Source organism: Telopea speciosissima, chromosome 5 (genome assembly GCF_018873765.1).
Source record: "Telopea speciosissima isolate NSW1024214 ecotype Mountain lineage chromosome 5, Tspe_v1, whole genome shotgun sequence".
Lineage (NCBI taxonomy): Eukaryota > Viridiplantae > Streptophyta > Magnoliopsida > Proteales > Proteaceae > Telopea > Telopea speciosissima.
In genome coordinates this window covers 66,609,401-66,628,854 of record NC_057920.1, presented here as the reverse complement: position 1 = coordinate 66,628,854, position 19,454 = coordinate 66,609,401, and the positions used below count along the sequence as shown (strand labels likewise).

At 39.1% G+C, this 19,454-nt stretch overlaps 4 protein-coding genes across 4 annotated transcripts; 1 reads left to right on the top strand and 3 right to left on the bottom strand.

The window, feature by feature from the left end:
* Positions 1 to 64: 64 nt before the first annotated feature.
* LOC122661139 (probable calcium-binding protein CML41) lies at positions 65 to 776 on the bottom strand. Its single transcript, XM_043856462.1, has one exon. It carries the CDS (start codon positions 742 to 744, stop codon positions 148 to 150), a length of 597 nt encoding a protein of 198 aa, XP_043712397.1. The 5' UTR covers positions 745 to 776; the 3' UTR covers positions 65 to 147.
* A 3,832-nt stretch (positions 777 to 4,608) lies between these two features.
* Positions 4,609 to 5,383, bottom strand: LOC122663323 (probable calcium-binding protein CML41). Its single transcript, XM_043859003.1, has one exon. It carries the CDS (start codon positions 5,381 to 5,383, stop codon positions 4,718 to 4,720), a length of 666 nt encoding a protein of 221 aa, XP_043714938.1. The 3' UTR covers positions 4,609 to 4,717.
* A 6,745-nt stretch (positions 5,384 to 12,128) lies between these two features.
* Positions 12,129 to 12,740, bottom strand: LOC122663322 (calmodulin-like). Its single transcript, XM_043859002.1, has one exon. The coding sequence runs from the start codon at positions 12,738 to 12,740 to the stop codon at positions 12,129 to 12,131; it is 612 nt and encodes a 203-aa protein (XP_043714937.1).
* Positions 12,741 to 15,918: 3,178 nt separating this feature from the next.
* Positions 15,919 to 16,650, top strand: LOC122661141 (probable calcium-binding protein CML41). Its single transcript, XM_043856464.1, has 2 exons — positions 15,919 to 16,110; positions 16,209 to 16,650. Exons 1-2 carry the CDS (start codon positions 15,974 to 15,976, stop codon positions 16,618 to 16,620), a joined length of 549 nt encoding a protein of 182 aa, XP_043712399.1. The 5' UTR covers positions 15,919 to 15,973; the 3' UTR covers positions 16,621 to 16,650.
* Positions 16,651 to 19,454: the final 2,804 nt, after the last annotated feature.

Genomic DNA, 19,454 nt, shown 5'->3' with positions numbered 1-19,454 from the left:
CACTTGGGAATAATACTAATTCATATATGGGGAATACTAGTAGAGGATCCAAATACAAGGTTACTATTGTTGTGTATGTAACCTTCACACACACACAGAGAGACAGGGAAAAACAAAAAACACATAAAACAGATACAAATTATAGGATTAAGCCATCATCTGCTGGAATTCATGGAAACCAAGAACACCATCACCATCGACGTCGAATATCTTTATCATGGCCTTGCACTCTTCATGTGATATTTCATCTCCAAGGCGTCTGAACATCTTCTGCAATCCCTTTGGAGTAATACACCCTGACCCCTTCTCCACTTCAAACATCTCAAAAGCTCGTCTAAGATCCTCATCATGTCCACCTTCACGTTCCATCAACTTCATAAAATCCTCTAAATTGATCAAATTGTCGCCGTCTGCATCAAGATCATTGATCACACCTTGAGCCTCCTTGAGCGATATGTACTCCCCTATGGATGCAAAGTAAGATCTGAGTTCATGAGCTGAGATTTTTCCGTCGCCATCCGTGTCGAAGTAACCAAATACTTCTCGGAGTTCATCCTTCCTTGATCGGTCTCTGGGTGTACTTCTTGGAGTAGTAGTAGTAGCAATAAGCTCAGACTTAGGTAAAGAGAAATTACGACTTGACAGGTCAGATTTGGAAGGATAAAGGCGTTCGAAGCTTATTCTGAAACTCTTGTTGTTGGAGAACCATTTACCTAATGATGGCTTGGAAACAGTAGTTGCCATTGGAGCAGGGAAGGCCGAATTGGGTAGTGTTTGTTTCTGTGGGAGACGAAAGAAAATGAGAGAGATTTAAATAGATGTGAAAAAGAGGATGAAGACAACAGGATGAGTCAAGAAGTTAGCTGTGTTATGTTACATGGAACTTTCGGTTGGAAGAAGAAACTGCATGGAAGCTTCGTTTGGGTCCCAGAATTGATGAAGTCAGACAACTAACATAGAATTTTTTAGTGAAGACATCCGACATTCTCTGTTCACGGCACAACCTTGTCCTCTAGCAGGGGATATGATGTTTATTAGAGAGTGGGGGAAGGGAAACAGACATCTAGTCCCAAGAGTTACAACAACAGCCAAAGCCGAAAAAGAACATCAATGAGCTTCAAAAAGAAACTCTCACCCACAAAAAACCAAGCAAGGAGCGTTTTCCATGGCATCAGGTCCCAAGTCCTTGAGTGATTCCAATCAACACAGATCCTATACGGCTCAGCTGCCCGTAGCGGCTTGTGTGGTGCAGACTGGGCCGTGCATGCAATGTCCTCTTTACTCTTGCTCGGGCAAGGCGTTTGGACAGGGGTAAGACGATCTTTGCGCGCATGGCTCAATCTGCGGCGCTCAGACCACTATGGGCAGCGCGCCATAGAGGATCAGGATCCAATTCCAATATGAGGAAACAATGTAAAGTCTGATTGATTTGGTATGATTTCTATTTCGATTTCATGGGGTGATTTCTATGTTGGAAGTTGTTTGGTTTCATTTCTCCACCTTATTTTAGTGAAATATAAATCAAATTTCACTGAAATTCTGAAATAGGTGAGAAGCTTTTTCAATTTTGCAATTGAATTTGTTAGAACAAACACCAGCCAAAAGACAAACTAAACAAAAACAGAGCAAGATGACACGGAAATTTAATGTGGTTCACACACTAGTATGATGTGCTATGTCCACGGGTGAAGGCGAAGTTGTATCATTACGTAAATCGGAGAAAGTTACAATGGAGATCTCACAAGAACACCCAAAACGACGCTGCTTCACTCTCCCAGAAATCCTAAAACTAAAAACCCCAAAATTCTTTCACACCTTACAACAAAGCGGGTAAAGTTCTTAGAAAAAGTTCCATTTGGGTCGCCACCAAAAAGTGTCAAAGCGGGTCATTCTTCAAAAAGAATTCGAGACATACATATCAGAATTTGCATCGACTCTTGCTTTTTAATGACCACATGGTAAATTTGAGGGCAAAGCAATAGTTGCATGTTAAAAAGAAACAACTCTTCTTCTTCTCCTGATGGTCTGACCACCATCAACACCCTCTCCCAAAGAAACATAGAGAATTATTCTCATAAATTGAACTACCAAATGGATTTCTTATTCTTGAAATATTGAGATATATTGAAGGAACCAAAGTAATTTCAATGGATCACATATATGGGTTGGATCTAGATATTTTATGCATAATTTCAGTTACTTAACTACAAAGGATCGATACATAGAGATTTTTTTTATGTAAAAGTAATATCAATTTATTGCAAAAGAGAGGAAAACAATTACAACCGGAAGGCAACCTTGCTAAGACTTAGGGCTAGGAACCCCTACACTTAGACGGCCCCACAATAAAACTAGGTCGGGAAGGCACTACAAGACAATCCTACACCAACAAGCAAGAAACAAAGAACAACCACGAGGATCAGCTCATCAATACCACCCACCTCTCCCAGATTGGGTGGACTGTCCATTTTTTGACTAGGTAGAGGTTCCGGGGAGATTTCAAACCCTTACGAATATCAACTCTACAACTATCCTCAATATCTGCTTTGATATCTCTAATGATGCAAAAAAACGTTTTCTTCTTGTTTTGAAACACTGAGAAATCCATTGGACGTTTATCGCTGATGAACTTAATTAATTAATCTGGATCCAAACCGGTTTCAAGCTCAACTTTTTTTCTTGATCAATAGAATCAAATTTATTAGAAAGAAAAGAGAAAACAATATACAAAAGCAAGGGGAATCTCTACTCAAGGGATAGGCCCTAGAGATCAAAGAGCTTCCCTCAAAGCCAGTAAAATAGGACCCAAAACTAACACAAGATACAACACCTCCACTAGGCCACCAACAAGGCATCAAGAGCCCTCTCAACATAAAAAACAAAGAAAAGACTTTGGCTGTTACACACCCAAAGCTAATTCCCCATGGGCCGAGGGATGCACCCCCAAGATCGGGACAAGAATAAGCTTCTAGTGGACAGAGGGCCTTTTGGGGGAGAACCCTGACATAAAAGAACACAATAATGTAACGTGGTTCGGTTTAAGGTAAACCTACATCCATGGCAATATATAGCAATTCTCTTTGTTATCTCTTCCATAGCATGAAATCCTTATTTATGGACGAGTGACAGACAGTTCCTCCATTAAAATAAGTAGGAGGTGTCATGAGAACATATAAGGAAGTAGGAGGTGTCATGAGTCATCCAATATTCTTATCACTTGTCCTCCCTCCATGGGTAACCTTTTCTATTGAAGGTAAGTTTTGCTAGTCCTTTGTGGATGGAATCCTTTGGGATAAATCATCTCCTTTGATTAGGAGATTGTCTTATTGATTCTTTGAAGATTGAATTCCTTGAGATAAATCATCTCTGTTGATGGAGGGATTGGTTCTAATAAGGGTTTGGTTCGAACTTTATTCCGGAATAAGTGGATATTCTACTCCATACAATTATGAGAAATGATATAGCAGAATGCAAGCTTTGTGATGCTTCCATTGGAGTCTCCTGTAAATGTCTTGGCAATCTAGACTATCGAACGTCATTGGATTTGAACGAAATTTCAAACGAGAAAAATACCAAGAGCAAAAACGATCATATCCCAATTACAAAAAATACCAAATGTCATTGGATTTGAACGAAATTTCAAACGCATTCTCTAAATAGCCATATAAGACTAAAACAAAAAGGTTTTGGATAAAATCCATGTGGTTCAGATACTAAGAAAATACCAGAGACACAATGGTCATTTTTGCAAAATGTATCTGATTTGGGTGAAATTTCATGAAAGGGCCTAAAATGGTTAAATAAAGCATCCTATGGGTCTTGGCTCTATTTGGAACCGTCTGGGTACAAAAAAAAATAGTAGAGAGTGATATTGTAATTTTTGCCATTCGATCGGCCACAGGATTCAGCTGGGCCTAGATCATATTACTGGAACGATCTCCCAAGGTGTCAAAATGCAATTTCTCCAATTAAGAAACATTATTTATACATTATACTTTCTATCTTCCAAAGTAAATATATATTGATATAAATTTTCTAGAAAAGCTTGTCCACCATAGAATCTATGCATCACACAACTCTTTGTGTCATGTGAAATAGTGATGTTACAATTCCATCCATTGGATTTCTTGAGAATAATCTAGACTTGTAAAATTTTAGGCTGAAATTCAATCAATTCAATACCATAAATCTATGTAAGTTGCTCCTCTCTATGATAGTCTTGATGCTAATTGTGCAAGACTCAACTATTTCAATTTTTTTTTCATAGAGTAGGTATATGTATCACTATTGTTCCATGATTCATTTTACTCTCTCTCTCTCTCTCTCTCTCTCTCTCTCTCTCTCTCTCTTGCTAGCTCCATGCATGAGATGCATATGGGTGGTTAGTTTGGTCATTCTCTCAATGTTGCAAAAGCAAATTGCCACCCCCCTTTAGGTTAACAAGACATTACCAGGCTTGACCTTCATACTCAATACGTACATAGCAAACTTGTTCATAATAAATTATTATTACATGACAGTCACCTGTCTTACAGACTTTTACAGTCCTAATGCCTAACCCCACCCCACTTGTATTCCAGCTTCTTAACCAAACAAGGGAAAGGCCGTGTCTGTAAACTTATTTGTATGTGCTAACACACAAACACACACACACAAACCCACACAGCATATATATTAACTCTAACCACATAGAACAAGTGCAAACATTGTAATGCGATTAAGCCATCATCTGCTGGAACTCAGGGAAACCAAGCATACCATCCCCATCGCAGTCGAATGCTTGAATGATGGTCTTGCACTCTTCATTTGATATTTTGTATCCAAGGCTATTGAACATCCTCTGCAACCCCTCTGATGTAATGTTCCCAGAACCTTTCTCCACCACAAACATCTCAAACGCTCTTTTCAGATCATCCTCCCCACCTTCGCGTTCCATCAACTTCACAAATTCGTCAAAATCCAGCATCAAATTGTCGCCGCCTGCTGCTTCGAGATCATTGATCACACCTTGGGCTTCCTCAGGGGACATGAACTCCCCTATGGAAGCAAGGTAGGATCTGAGTTCAGATCCTGAGATATACCCATTACCATCAGCATCAAAGTGACGAAATATTTCTTGGAGTTCATCCTTTCCTGATTGTTCTTTGGGTGGGATAGGAACAGTACTACTCACAGGGGGACATGAGTCATCCTTGGGAGGAGGAGGAGGAGGAGGAGAAGGAAGAGTAATTTCAGTCTGAGACACAAGAAGGCTCAGGTCAGGTTTGGAATGGTGAAAGTGATGAAGAAAGCGATGATGATGAAAGCGATGGACGCTTAGCATGAAGCTCTTGTTGGAGAACCATTTAGATAATGTTGGCTTGAAAACAATAGCAGTTGCCATTAGAGAGAGCAGAAAGATGCCGGCCGGGTAATAAGAGTTTGTTGCTTAAGTTGCTTCAAGCTCGTTGCTGTGATGGAAACGAAACAACATCCAAACAGACTTATATAGACTTTGCATTGTTGGCATATTAGCCAAACGGACGTACATGGGAATGTCACCAAAAACCAAACCACCCTAAAAGGCGCAAGAGGAAGCTTCATGGCAGCTTCGCTTGGGTCCCAGAATTGAGTAAAAGACGGACATTCTCGCGTCACACTACACACTTATAGAAACCCCCATTCGCTTATCATACAAATATAAGGCTCCATTTTTCCATCGTCATAAATTGGGTTGGAAGCTAAAACAAGAACGTAAGATCCTTAATTATAGAACAAAGAATTTTTTGTTTAAATAAAATTAGGTCCACTATATAGAGGAAGTAAAATATTTCCTTTTCTTTGTTCTATTTTCTGAGTGAGTGGGTTACCCAAATCATATCGAATGGAAGCAAAAACCACCTTCGGGTATTTATGCCAATACAATGGGTGGATAGAAACTATTACCAAAACAACATTAGATACATCTTTTGCTCATTAAGATGATCGAGTGAGTTGGGTTTGTGGGGGAAGGGGGTGGAGAGACGAAATCATTTTCCCATGGCATAGAATTTGGTTTCAAGTTTTAACTTTGAATACCCAGCATGCCCACCCCCTAACGCCCCATTTGTTTGATGGAAAGGATGGGGTGGGAATGTGGTGGGATTGGGTTCTAAGAAACAGGGGTAGGATTTTTACTTTCTCATGATCAGTAACCAAAGTCTTTCATTTTTTGGATAGCATAGGGGTGTGATTTTTAAGGGATCCGACTCTTCTACTTCCGCCTGCCCGGTATTGCCGTGTACCCCCACACACAAGCGCAACAGAAAGTACCGTCTTACCCCTGCTCAGGCAAGGCGCTCGGGCAGGGGTAAGGCAATACATTCCGCCTTACTTGTGTGTGAGGAGCACACGACAGTAGGGGCAGGCAGAAGTAGAGGAGTCGAATTTGATTTCTAAGTGTCACATTAGCAAATAAAGCATTTAATATTGTTCCTGGGCTTTTGTAAGTTAACCACCTTAAGGTTAAACAAATAAAGTTGGAATGGGATTTTGAAGTGCCATATCAGTACTTTCCCACCTCAATTCTTCCACCTCACAAAGCAAAAAAACATAAAATAAAATAAAAAACAAAAAACAAAAAAGAGAGTTTAGATCCTAAGAATAATCCGCATCACAAGATGGGAATAACACCACAGGGGCGTTAAGTCAATTCAACCGCTCAAATTTCATTGGATCTAATACTTGTGGGGCAATGCTTTAATCTGTTGGAGCTTTACCCGACCCGCTTCTATATATAAGAAGGGGAAAAAAAATAAAGAACCATCCGGTTCAGTAAGATGTAGTGAAAATGATATCTTATTCAGTTATCACCTGAAAATAGCAAGATTGATTTAATTATAAAACCAGATATAATAGTGACAGATGAATAATGTCACTGAGTATCTTGTGTAAGTGACGAGTTGCACTAACATTCGGTGGGGATGAGTAGGTAATTATTCTCACAACATGGATGAGTTCAAATGAATAATCCAGCCCAAGATTGTCCAATTACAGTACCGAGTTAGAATATAAAAACCCTGGAAGGTAAATTATGGAACTTAATATAGAAAAAAGAAGGAAGTAATATTATATATAGAAGAAAGAAGGAAGACATATTAAAATGGCATGATTAATCATGTGTTTTTTTGTAATTTATCATTTAATTTATTATACTACAATGTCTAATTTTTTATTCTGGAAACAGCTTCTCTGCGAAAGAAGGGGTAAGGCTGCGTACATTATGACCCTCCCCAGACCCCGTAGTGGCTGAAGCCTCCTGCACTGGGTACGCTCTTTTTTTAATGTCTAATTTTTAATTGATTTTTTAATATTCACCAATCAACTGTGAATTATTTAGTTGTTTAGAAAGAGATTTTTTTTTTTTTAATTTCATGGACTTGATTTTATTCTTCTAATTATATCAAATTTTTATAAATTTTGTATGGGGAAAGTTTTCATACACGGCTGTGTAAGCCGTGTGTGTGAGAGGGTCTCTCACAAAGAATTGAAAAAGTCATAAATCCCCACCCATTAATTAATGTCTTGAAACTCCCACCCTCTCACATACATGGTTTACACGACCGTATATGAAAACTTTTCCCATTTTTTAGTATACATTACATGGTGTAAGAAATATTATATTTTATAGTATATTTATAACAAAAAGCTATATTTTATTCTCAATTTTAATTTCTATATTATTGCAATACTTTTACCCAAAAATGTTTAACTTTAAAGTTTTTTTTTTACAAATTTTTGGTGTATTATCTTAAAAGAAGGTTACAACATTTTTTTTTGGATAGGTCATCAAATATATTCAAGAAGAAGAAGAAAAAAAAAAAAAAAAAAAAGGGAACAACACTTTGGTAAGGTTAAAACATCTTAGCATACCACTATGGTGACAACAATTTGCACCCAAAATTAAAAAGGAAACTGTACCCTAATATTTACTTTTGGAGTTTGAAAGGACTTAAGACTATGTCTAGTCGCAAATAAAACAGAGGAAGTGAAATTAGTTTAAACAAGAAAATGAAACTTTTGTAATCATGATTGTGTAAACTACTTAAAGCTCTTACCATATACATTTGGTAACTATACTTTTCAGATGTAATATTCCTTGTTTTTCACTTGTTACTGGTTATTCTATTTTTAAATTGACTTGTTCAAACTAATTAAACCAAGAAGGCATGTAATTCCATCCCTTCCCATATGGTTATCATGGTTTCACCATATTTGATCTTCTATGCTGCTAAAAGCCCAATTCTTTTTTTCTTTTTTTTTGTGGAGGAGGAGCATTATAGAGAGGGGAGGGGGAAGAAATTGCTCACTAAAGTGGACGAAGAAACAACATCAAAAAGCAAGCAAGACTCCTCATTTACACCCTATCGGTTGCTTATATCATTATTTTTTACTAAGAGTCAACAAAGGAGTATAGTAATGTTATAAAAAATCTACAGCACTATAAGAGCTAGGAAAGACCATTGAGCCATTGCTCCACCTTCCGCATTGTCATCAACAGAGCGGGGACTCAATCAAAAGATATAAACAAAATTATGAGAATCGATATTTGGGCCTCATTTGCGAATCCCAGCTATAATCCTAAAGAACAAAAGGGGCACAATCCCAACCTGAAAATATTCTTGTTGTTGCAGTATGCTTTGCCAAGCGATCTGCTACCACATTCACTTTGCAAAAAACATGAGTGATTCTCCATGAGATTCCATTCAAATAGCTCTTGTAAAACCTCCATTTTTGTTGCTTGTATCATGATTATATCTAAACCTTTCATGTATTGTAGTTATTGATTTGTATCTGCTATTTATATGGTGAATTCTTTCTTTTCTTCTCACAGGGTTTCTTAGCTCACCCACTATTTCTCCCCTATAGACCAGTAAATGCAAGTTGGTAAGCTGAGGAGGATTCTGAAACAGATGTATTAGTCTTATTTAATTAGTTTTATTTTGTAGCCACCAGACATGTAATTGAGCAATTGAAGGATTTTGAGATGCAAACCGTAGCTTAATACTTTTACTACGTAAGACTCCTGTTGTAAGCATGTAGAGAGAAACAGGATGATCAAGATTTTTTTTTTAAATCAACGGATGTGAGAGCAGCACCTTGTACCCTATCCGGGTTTGAGTCGTTACAATAAGATCCAATCTATCCGACCCTGCATCCAATCTGATTCAATCCCCATAGATGTCAAAGGGCACACACAATGGGGATGCCAATGATCCAGCCACAGATAAGTCGAGAAACCATCACTAATATAGTAGACAATAGCATCCTTTACCAAGGGTCTTAGTTTCAACATATGCTTACAAACCGGCAACGAATCTAGAGACCAAGAGGCTGGCCAAAAGGATTTTTTTTTTGAGATATCTCTTATATATTCAATCAATCCAAATACAGTGCTGCCTTGAAAAAACCTTCGAGATGAGTTTTAAGATTCTAGAACATAAATAGTCAGAGTTGTAAGATTCTAGAAGAGGCCTCGGGTATCCCAAAGAAAATGGAAAAATTCCTTTGGATCATTTCCAAAATGGGTGCATGGCTCCTGAGCATAGAGACATGATGGGGTAAAATGATTGCCCCCCCCCCCCCGGTGAAAGGTAGAAATTAATGGATCTAGATCCTCTACTGCCAAGCTGTCCGGTAGGACCGTGCTGTCCAGACACGGTGCTGCGTGCAAAGACCACCCTACCCCCACTCGGGTAAGGCATTTGGGCAGGGGTAAGGCGGACATTGCACGCAGCACCGTGTTTGGGCAACACGGTCCTACCGGGCAGCTCAGCAGTAGAGGATCCAAATTGAAATTATATCCCTATTAATGTTCCATGTGCGCTCCCATTGGTCTTCTCGCTAATGTAGGAAACATGCTCTCGAACAGAAAACCCCTCCCAATAATATAATGTGGCATTTATTTGTTAGAAAACATTATTTGTACATTACACTTTCTATCTTACTGAGTGGATATATATTATTCTACCAAAAAAAAGAAGATATATATTCAACTATTTTAATATTTTTTTCATAGGTATGTTTATGTATCATGAATGTTCCATGATTCATTTTACAATTAACAAAAGGGAAGCAGTTTTCTGTCTGGGAGTGTAGCCTACGCCAGCACTCCCATATGTCTATCTCTCTCCTCCTTAAAACAAAGGGACAGAGCTGTCTTTTCATGTGGGGAGGATAGAGATAGACTCATGGGAGTGCTGGCATAGGCCACACTCCCGGACAAAGTTCTTTTTCTCTTAACAAAAATAGCATTGCTCGCTCTCTCTCTCTTTTTTTTTTTTTTGCTAAAGATCAGCAATGTATGTATTACTAAGAAATGAAAATATGGTACATAGTGTTTCAAAGAACTCCGCCCATCTCTAGGAATCTAGGGATACCCCAGCCCAGAGATCTCCAAATACAATTAATTTCCTAAACAAATTAGGGAAATCTATAATAAGGTCTGCCCTGCATATCAGAAGAAATTGTCGCAGCAATGAAGCAAGGAGGAGTGTTCCAAAAACTCAAAGACTTTTGCTTTGCTGCATGATTTGCTAAGGCGTCTGCAGCCACATTTGCTTCCCTATAACAGTGGGTGATTCTCCATTGTATGTCATCCAGGTAGGACTTGACTGCCCACCATCTCTGTAAGTAGATCCAAGGGATTTGGGGAGATAGAACCGCAAGTACTAAAGCTGCTAAATCGGTTTCAATCCATAGGTTCTTGATGCCCAAGGCTCGAGCTTCAGTCACACCAACCAGAAAGGCTTCCATCTCTGCCATGAAATTGGTTCCCACCCCTTGGTATGAGGAAAAGCACCGAATTGCTGCACCAAGGTGATTCCTGATGAGTCCACCTGCACCAATGGCGCCTGGGTTCCCTAGCGATGAGCCATCAACATTGAGCTTATACCACTCATTCAAGGGCCTTTTCCACATTACCTCAATAATGTGCTTTGTGGAAGTCTTAACAAGGGGGAGGTTCAACTTTCTTGCCAACACCAAATCCTGAACCGTTTTGGCCTTGACTCCCTTGATGCTTGTCCATATCGAAACCTCATTGTGAATCATCTTAGCTACTTGTACAGGGCCATTTCTTCTATTGTCATATCTTCGTCTGTTTCTTTCCATCCAAATCTATTGACAGATTAAAACGAGTAGTGCACCCCACATTTCTGGTAACGGCATCACTCTAATGTTTTTCTTCCACCATGAGAACAGTAGCTCGATAGATGGGAATCCTTCCCAGCTTGCATTAAGGCCGAACACCACTTCCCTCCAAATCTGAGTTGAGAAGTTACATTCAAGAAAGATGTGTGTGGCTGTTTCAACATCAGCTTGGCATAGATCACATCTGGACACCAAAGGAATGGTTCTGCAAGTTACCTTGTCATCCGTTGGTAGTCCTCCTTGTACCAATCTCCAACCAAAGACTGCGGCACGAGGTTGCAAACAGCAATGCCATACCACCCAACCCCACCATGGTTCAGCAGCCTTCACCCTCAAACCTTCCCAGGCCGAAGCCTCTGAGAATTGACCCGAAGTAGAGAGGCCCCACATGCTCTCTCTCTCTCTCGCATATCAGTCATCCCACCGCCAAAAAAAAATAGAGTTCTCATTAATTACTTGAGGGGCATATGTGTGGTTAGTTGGTCATTCTCTCAATGTTGCAAAAGCAATTTGCCACCTTTAGACTAACAAGACATTCAACACAAATCTTCTACAGCACGTTGCCCTGTAATGCCTGTGTACGTGCAATGACCACCTTATCCTTGTTCGGGCAAGGGTTAGGCGGTCAATACGTGTCACCTTGTGTCTGGGCAGCCTACGTCGTAGAACATATGGATCCCAAGACATTACCAAATTTAACTTCATACTCAATAAATAGCAAAGTTGTACATAATTTTTCATTACATGACACCACCAGTCTTACAGACATTTACAGTCCTAGTGCCTAACCCCACTTGCATTGCAGCTTCTTAACCAAACAAGGGAAAGACCATTTTTGTTTTTATGTCTGTAAACATCTTTGCATGTGCTAACACAAGCACACACACCCACACCCACACCCACACTCACACCCACAAACACACACATATAAACGGTGCAAACATTAATGGTGCGATCGATTAAGCCATCATCTGCTGGAACTCAGGGAAACCAAGCATACCATCGCCATCGCAGTCGAATGCTTGTATGATGGTCTTGCACTCTTCATTTGATATTTTGTATCCAAGGCTACTGAACATCCTCTGCAACCCCTCTGATGTAATGTTCCCTGAACCCTTCTCCACCACAAACATCTCAAAGGCTCTTTTCAGATTATCCTCCCCACCTTCGCGTTCCATCAACTTCACAAATTCGTCAAAATCCAGAATTAAATTGTCGCTGCCTGCTGCTTCGAGATCATTGATCACACCTTGGGCTTCCTCAGGGGACATGAACTCCCCTATGGAAGCAAGGTAGGATCTGAGTTCAGATCCTGAGATATTCCCATTACCATCAGCATCAAAGTGACGAAATATTTCTTGGAGTTCTTCCTTTCTTGATTGTTCTTTGGGTGTGATAGGAGGAGGAGGAGGAGTAGTAATCTCGGTCTGAGAGACAAGAAGGTTCAGGTCGGATTTGGAATGATGAAAGTGATGATGAAAGCGATGATGAAAGCGATGGACGCTTAGCATGAAGCTCTTGTTGGAGAACCATTTAGATAATGTTGGCTTGGATACAATAGCAGTTGCCATTAGAGCGAGCAGGAAGATGCCGGCCGGGTAAGTAGTGTTTGTTGCTTAAGTTGCTTCAAGCTCGTTGGAATTGAAACAACATCCATAGAGACTTATTTAGACTTTGATAGGATAGGGTGAGTGTGTGAGTGAAGAAGGTGTTTTAAGGGACTTTGGCTGTTTGTGAAAGAAAAGTATCAAGAGCTTTACGAAGGACTAGTGGTTTGGTTAAAGATCCCAAACATTGCATTGTTGGCATATTCACCGAACGAACGTTCCTAAGGCCAAACCATCCCAAGTGTGCAAGAAGAAGTTTCATGGCAGCTTCGCTTGGGTCCCAGAGTTTAGTGGAGATGGACATTCTCGCGTCACATTGCAGACTTAGAAACCAAACCTAGGGAGGATAAGAATTTTTGTTTAGATAAAGTTAGGTCCACTATTTTATGCCAAGAACTATAAGACAAGATAGAGGAAGTAACATATTTACTCTTCTTTGTTCTAGTTTGTTTGTTTGTTTGTTTGTTTTTATTTTTTGTAACCTGAATATTATCTGGGATCCGGGGAAGCCCCTAGAATTTTATTAAATGAAAAAGAATCAAACTTAAAAGGTACAAGGGGGGACATAGTCGCCTTACCCCAACCCAAAGGAGATACATCTCTCAAAAATACTTCAAAAAAAACCCCATCCCTATACATGAAAAAAAAAAAAAAACAAAAGATAAGAATGCAAGACAAAACAAACTACTTTCTAAGAACCGGAAGGCCAATCTTATCCTCCCATAGAATCTGTCTAAGTTCCCCTAGTGGTTCTTCCCCAGTTTGGAAAAACTTATTAGCATTTGTTTCACAAGCTAGCTTCGCCAACCAATCCGCCACTCGGTTACTTTCCCTGAAAGCAAATGTGACGTAGGACCTAGTTTCGTTGATTTTATAAAGAAATAAACCAAACCTAGGGAGGAAAATAAAAAATAAGAACTCATCTTACTTTCTAAGCAAATGGGTCACACAGAAAAACCCTTCCTCCCTTTGTAAATGGCAAAATTAGGACCGGTGGTTGGTTCTCACATGTACGTTCACTTGTTGGTACGTGTAGAGGAACTGAACTCACACCGAAATTGTATCAAATGGAGAGAAAACGAAAAACTATTTTGAGGTATTTATGCCAATACAATGGGTAGACAGAAACTATTACAAAACACCATTAGATACATCTTTTGCTAATTAAGGTGATCGAGTGAGTTGAGTCGTGGGGGTGGACGGTGGGGGGGGACGACGTAATCATTTTCCCATGGCAAAGAATTTGGTTTGAAGTTTTTACCTTTGAATACCCAACATGCATGCCCAACCCTATATTCTTATGAGGCTTTTGCTAACCTCATGAAAACTATTTCCTTTATGTTTAATACGAGAAAATCAGAAAATTCAGAAGAAAATAAAATGAAAGAGAGTTTGGATCCTATGGAATAGTCCTGGATATCAGGAGGATCCAGGAGGAGGGGAAAAAACCCTGAAAAGGCTCATGTGTAGCATCCTACCCGCGTTGCACGTGCAGTGTCAGACACAGCGAGGCATGCAAAGACCGCCTTACCCGAGCAAGGATAAGGCGGTCTTTGCATGTTTCGTTGTGTCTAGCGCTGTACGTGCAGCGCAGGCAGGGTGCTGCACCAAAGCCGAGTCCAAAAAAACCATTAGAGAGCTGTTTAAGTCAACTCAAACGCTTAAGTTTCATTGGATCTAAAACTTTGACGGCGATGCTTTAGTCTGTTTGAGATTTACCCGGGCCACTTCTAGGGTTGATCCATTACCCATGAAACCTATCCAAAAAAAAAACACAAAAAAGAGCAAATTACATGCACCTCCCCTCGTGTTTGAACCATTAACAAAAAAAAAACCCCATTGTTTGAACAATTTCGTCCTACCCATGGAGGTTGACGATGTTAGTGGGGTGTTAGTTTTGAAATGTACGAAGACATATTTATCCTTATTATATCATGAACTAAAATGATGAAATTTTAATATCACTTTTACCCTTATTACATCCTCTCCCCCAAGGCTAATATCCCCAAATTGATTTTCATTGCTACACACCATCTCCAACGAAGGTGAAGAAGATTGTACTTTTCGATGGACCTCCCCTTGCCCAGCCACTCTCCGGTGAAGGTTAGTCACTAAGAGTATTTTGAAAAATACGTATTAATACCTAGAAAGTTATATTTTGACCCAAAAGGGAAGTGAATTATTCCATTTCTCTGGCTGTAAACCTGGATAACTACCGGAAAATTTCTGCAACCCTGGTTGTAGCAAAAAAATTTTCAGTTTCCTACACTTTTACGTGGTAGTTACTAGGATCACTCAAGGGCTTGGGTTCCCGATTCCTTCCTTACGTCTCGCAGCAGACTCAAGATTCCAAAGGAATATTCGTGCAGATATCTTATAGCAAACGCTTATTGCTTATCATAAGTTCAATTCTGTTTCCAATAGCATTCTTTTTTTCCTTCCTTTATTGTCGGATTTTTTTTAAAATTTTTTTGTGTAACGATTTATTGTCGGATTTGACTGTTGTAACTCTTGGAGGTATGGGTCTCTTTTCTTTCCTCCACGGATCCAGATCCTCTACAGCTCATTGCCCATAGCAGCATGTGCGATGTAAATTGAGTCTCGCATGCAAAGACCGCTTTACAAGTGTCCAAAAGCCTTGCCCAAACCGGGGTAAGGTGGTCATTGTGCGTACAGTCCAGTCGAGTCCGGTGAATCTTCACGTGTGTGAGCGTATGCGAACGACTCACAACCATTCAGATGAAATATTGTTCATATTCGCTCAAGTACATGAAAATTCCCCACTCACTGCCCAGCCTGCACCACAAAGACTGTTACGGGCGGCTGCGCCGTTGACGATCTGAATTGCTCTAATAAACATCCCGTAGCTCCTAAAGAACAAGGTAGTGCCTGACGTCTATGATTCACTGTGACGTAGAGAATGTCGGCCTTGTCTTACACTCAATTCTTGGACCCAAACGAAGCTGCCATGCAGTTTCCTCATCCACCCTAAAGTCTCATGTAACCTAACGTAACGTAACGCAACTAACTTCTTTGTCAAATTGTAAGTCGATAATTAATCTAATAATTCTATTTTTGACTCATCCTTATGTCTCCATCCTCTTTCACATCTATATAAACCTCTCTCCTTTTCTTTCCTTTTCCCAAATAGAAACAAACAAACACTACCCAAACCCAATCCAGCTCTTCCTGCTTCAATGGCAACTGCTGTTTCCAAGCCTTCATTAGGTAAATGGTTCTCCAACAACAACAAGAGCTTCCGAATTAGCTTCCAACGCCTTCTTCCTTCCAAATCCGACCTTTCAAGTCGTAATTTCTCTGTACCTCAAACTGAGCTTATTACTCCTCCTCCTCCTCCTCCCCTCCCAAGGATGGTTCATATTCCTCTGGGAGTTCTACTCCAAGAAGTAATACACCTAGAGATCGATCAAGAAAGGACGAGCTTCGAGAAGTATTCGGTTATTTCGACACGGACGGCGACGGAAAAATCTCAGCTCACGAACTCAGATCTTACTTTGCGTCTGTAGGGGAGTATATATCGCATATGGAGGCTCAAGGTGTGATCAATGATCTTGATGCAGATGGCGACAATTTGATTGATTTTGAGGATTTTATGAAGTTGATGGAACTTGAAGGTGGACATGATGAGGATCTTAGAAGAGCTTTTGAGATGTTTGAAGTGGAGAAGGGATCTGGATGCATTACTCCTAAGGGATTGCAGAGGATGTTCAGACGCCTTGGAGATGAAATATCGAATGAAGAGTGCAAAGCTATGATACAGATATTTGACCTTGATGGTGATGGTGTTCTTGGTTTCCATGAATTCCAGCAGATGATGGCTTAATCCTATCAAATGTTTGTATTTGTTATATGTGTTTTGTGTGTTTATGTGTGGATCTTTGTGCAACCTTTTCCTGCTTAATTGATTAAGAAAATGTAACTTGGAAGTGGGGTTAGGTACTACAACTGTAGAATGGACAAGTTTGTTGCATGTATTGAATTCTTGAACTTGAACTTTGAAGTTGAATATACTCAGTCAAAAAAACAAAAAAAAAGTTTCTGGTTTTAAGTGCTTATTAATTAATTGGGAGTAGAATTCCTCTACATGTACGGGTTAGGTATCAACACCTGTCCCATTTGTTTGCGTTTAAAGGGTGAAGAGGGGTATTTTATGAAAGTAAAAGAGTCAGGTGTTGGTATAACGATGGCAATTTCCAACCCTGCTCGCCAAAAATCAGAAGACCAACCAACCAATGCGAACATACTACTCAGGCGAGGAGACCTTTAGCGATATTCAAAACCCTAATAAAGGATTAATCAAGATGTGAGTTTTTTGCCAAATATTCCGATGTTAATGAAATTTGATATGTTAGCAAGAGATTTTTTTTTTTTTTTTTTTTTGGGGTTGATAAATATGCATTAAAGGAAGGGGAAAAAAGGGTACAAATAAGGGGAAAACCCCATACCAAGGGGAAAAAGCAGCCCAAAGAAGCAACAAAAACCTCAGTTACAGAAAGAAAAAAAAAAAGGGGGGGGGGGTGTGGGGAGGAGCTAAGTACTAACTCACGGGGTATGGGTGAACTGGACCGGAATGTCCCATGAAGCAGTGATGAACCCGTGAGAAATCCCTACAAGGAGAGCAGATGGCAAGCACTTTCTTGCGAATGCCGAAGATTATAGAGGCACGAATTTGCAGATGAGTGCGGGAAGAGAGCAATACATATGCATGGACATACGTGAGGATGCATGCCGATATATGGTTAGTATGTGATTAAATGTGAGTTTGAAAATTGACATGTAACCTATCAAGACAATCCCATGTACATCCGGCCAACAGCTTAAAATTCTCACATCATCCTGGCACGTGGCAGAATTAAAAATCCAATGGATAAAGTCTTGCAACAGTAAGTGGACCGTGTAAAGGTAAAATTACCATGAAACATTCTACTCTAATTTTTTGTGAGAGAGAGACCCACAAGTTGCTCATTATATTACATATCTCACACGCCAAGCCAATAGCAGGAATCAAAGTGATATACTTAATGAGGAGAGAGAAAGAGAATACACATATTAAATAAAGAGAGAGGGAAGTATACACGGACACAACATGTACTTCTAGTTCTACTCAATCTCATTTTATTGAATGGTTTTTAAAAAATTTAGTTACTTGTTATGATTGTGATAAATTGTTTACCAAATTCTTTGGATTTGAAAAGGAAAATAAAGAATAATACATCTGAAAAGTATAATTACCAAATGTGTATGGTAAGAGTTTTAAGTAGTTTACACGGACACAACATGTACTTCTACTCAATCTCATTTGATTGAATAGTTTTTAAAATTTTAATTACTTGCTATGATTGCGATAAAGTGTTTACCAAATTCGCTGGATTTGAAGAAAAAAAAATAAAAAATATAACATCTGAAAAGTATAATTACCAAATGTGTATGGTAATAGTTTTAAGTAGCTTACAAAATCTTGATTACAAAAGTTTCATTTTCTTGTTTAAACTAATTTTACTTCCCTTCCATTCCTTTTATTTGGGACTAGACATAGTCTTAGGCCCTTCCAAACTATGAAGTAGTTATCGGGGTAAGTTTTCCCTTTTAATTTTGGGTGGAACTTGTTGCCGCCAAATTGGTATACTAAGCTCTTGTAACCTTGTTTTGTGTGAAATTAATGCAGAATTAATGCAATAACTATTACTATAGGTTTGTTAAAAATATAATTTTTTTTTTTTGTAAAAGAATAGAAAAGTACATAGAATATAAAAAACCAAAATTATGAATAAAATATAATATTTCTTACACCATGTATATAAATATCCAACAAAATCCATGAAATGTATACTAAATTTATGAAAATTTTATATAATTTAGAAAAGTAAAATCAAATCCATAAAATTTGAGAAAAAAAAAATCTCTTTCCAAAAAAAACTAAATAATTCACCACTGATCAGTGAATATTACACAATCAATGAAAGATTAGACATTGTAATGTAATAAATTAAATAATAAATTACAAAAAGCACATGATGCTTGAGGAGTGGTGGGTATAAATGTATAATGGTCATAAGACAAGGTCCCCTCAGCTCATCATATCGAAAATGGGTTGGACAATTTCAATATTTCATAGATAGGTCATACTAGATTATCACAACTAGTAACCAGTGCTCTCATCGAGGGCATTGCTCTTTCAATCTCAATCTCACACTTGAAAAGGATCAATCAAATAATTATGTCATTTTAATAATACTTTTCTTCTTTCTTCTACATATAATACTACGAAAAAGATCTTGTGCATCTGGGTAGCCGAGCTGTATGTGCAGCGTCAGACTCAAGGTGACACACTTAATTTGATCGCCTTACCCCTGCTTGGGTAGGGATAAGGCGGTCAAAGCGCACCACCTTGAGTTTGGCATTGCACATGCAGCCCAGCTGCCCGGATGCACAAGAGCCAGGTCCCATATACTATCACTTCTTTCTTTTATATTAAGTTCCATAATTTACATTCCAAGGTTGTATATTCTAACTCGGTACTTTAATTGGACACCCTTGCACTGGATTATTCATTTGAACTTATCCATGTTGAGTGTTGTGGGAATACTTACCTACTGATCATCCCAACAGAATGTTAGTGCAACACGTCACTTACACAAGATACTCAGTGACATTATT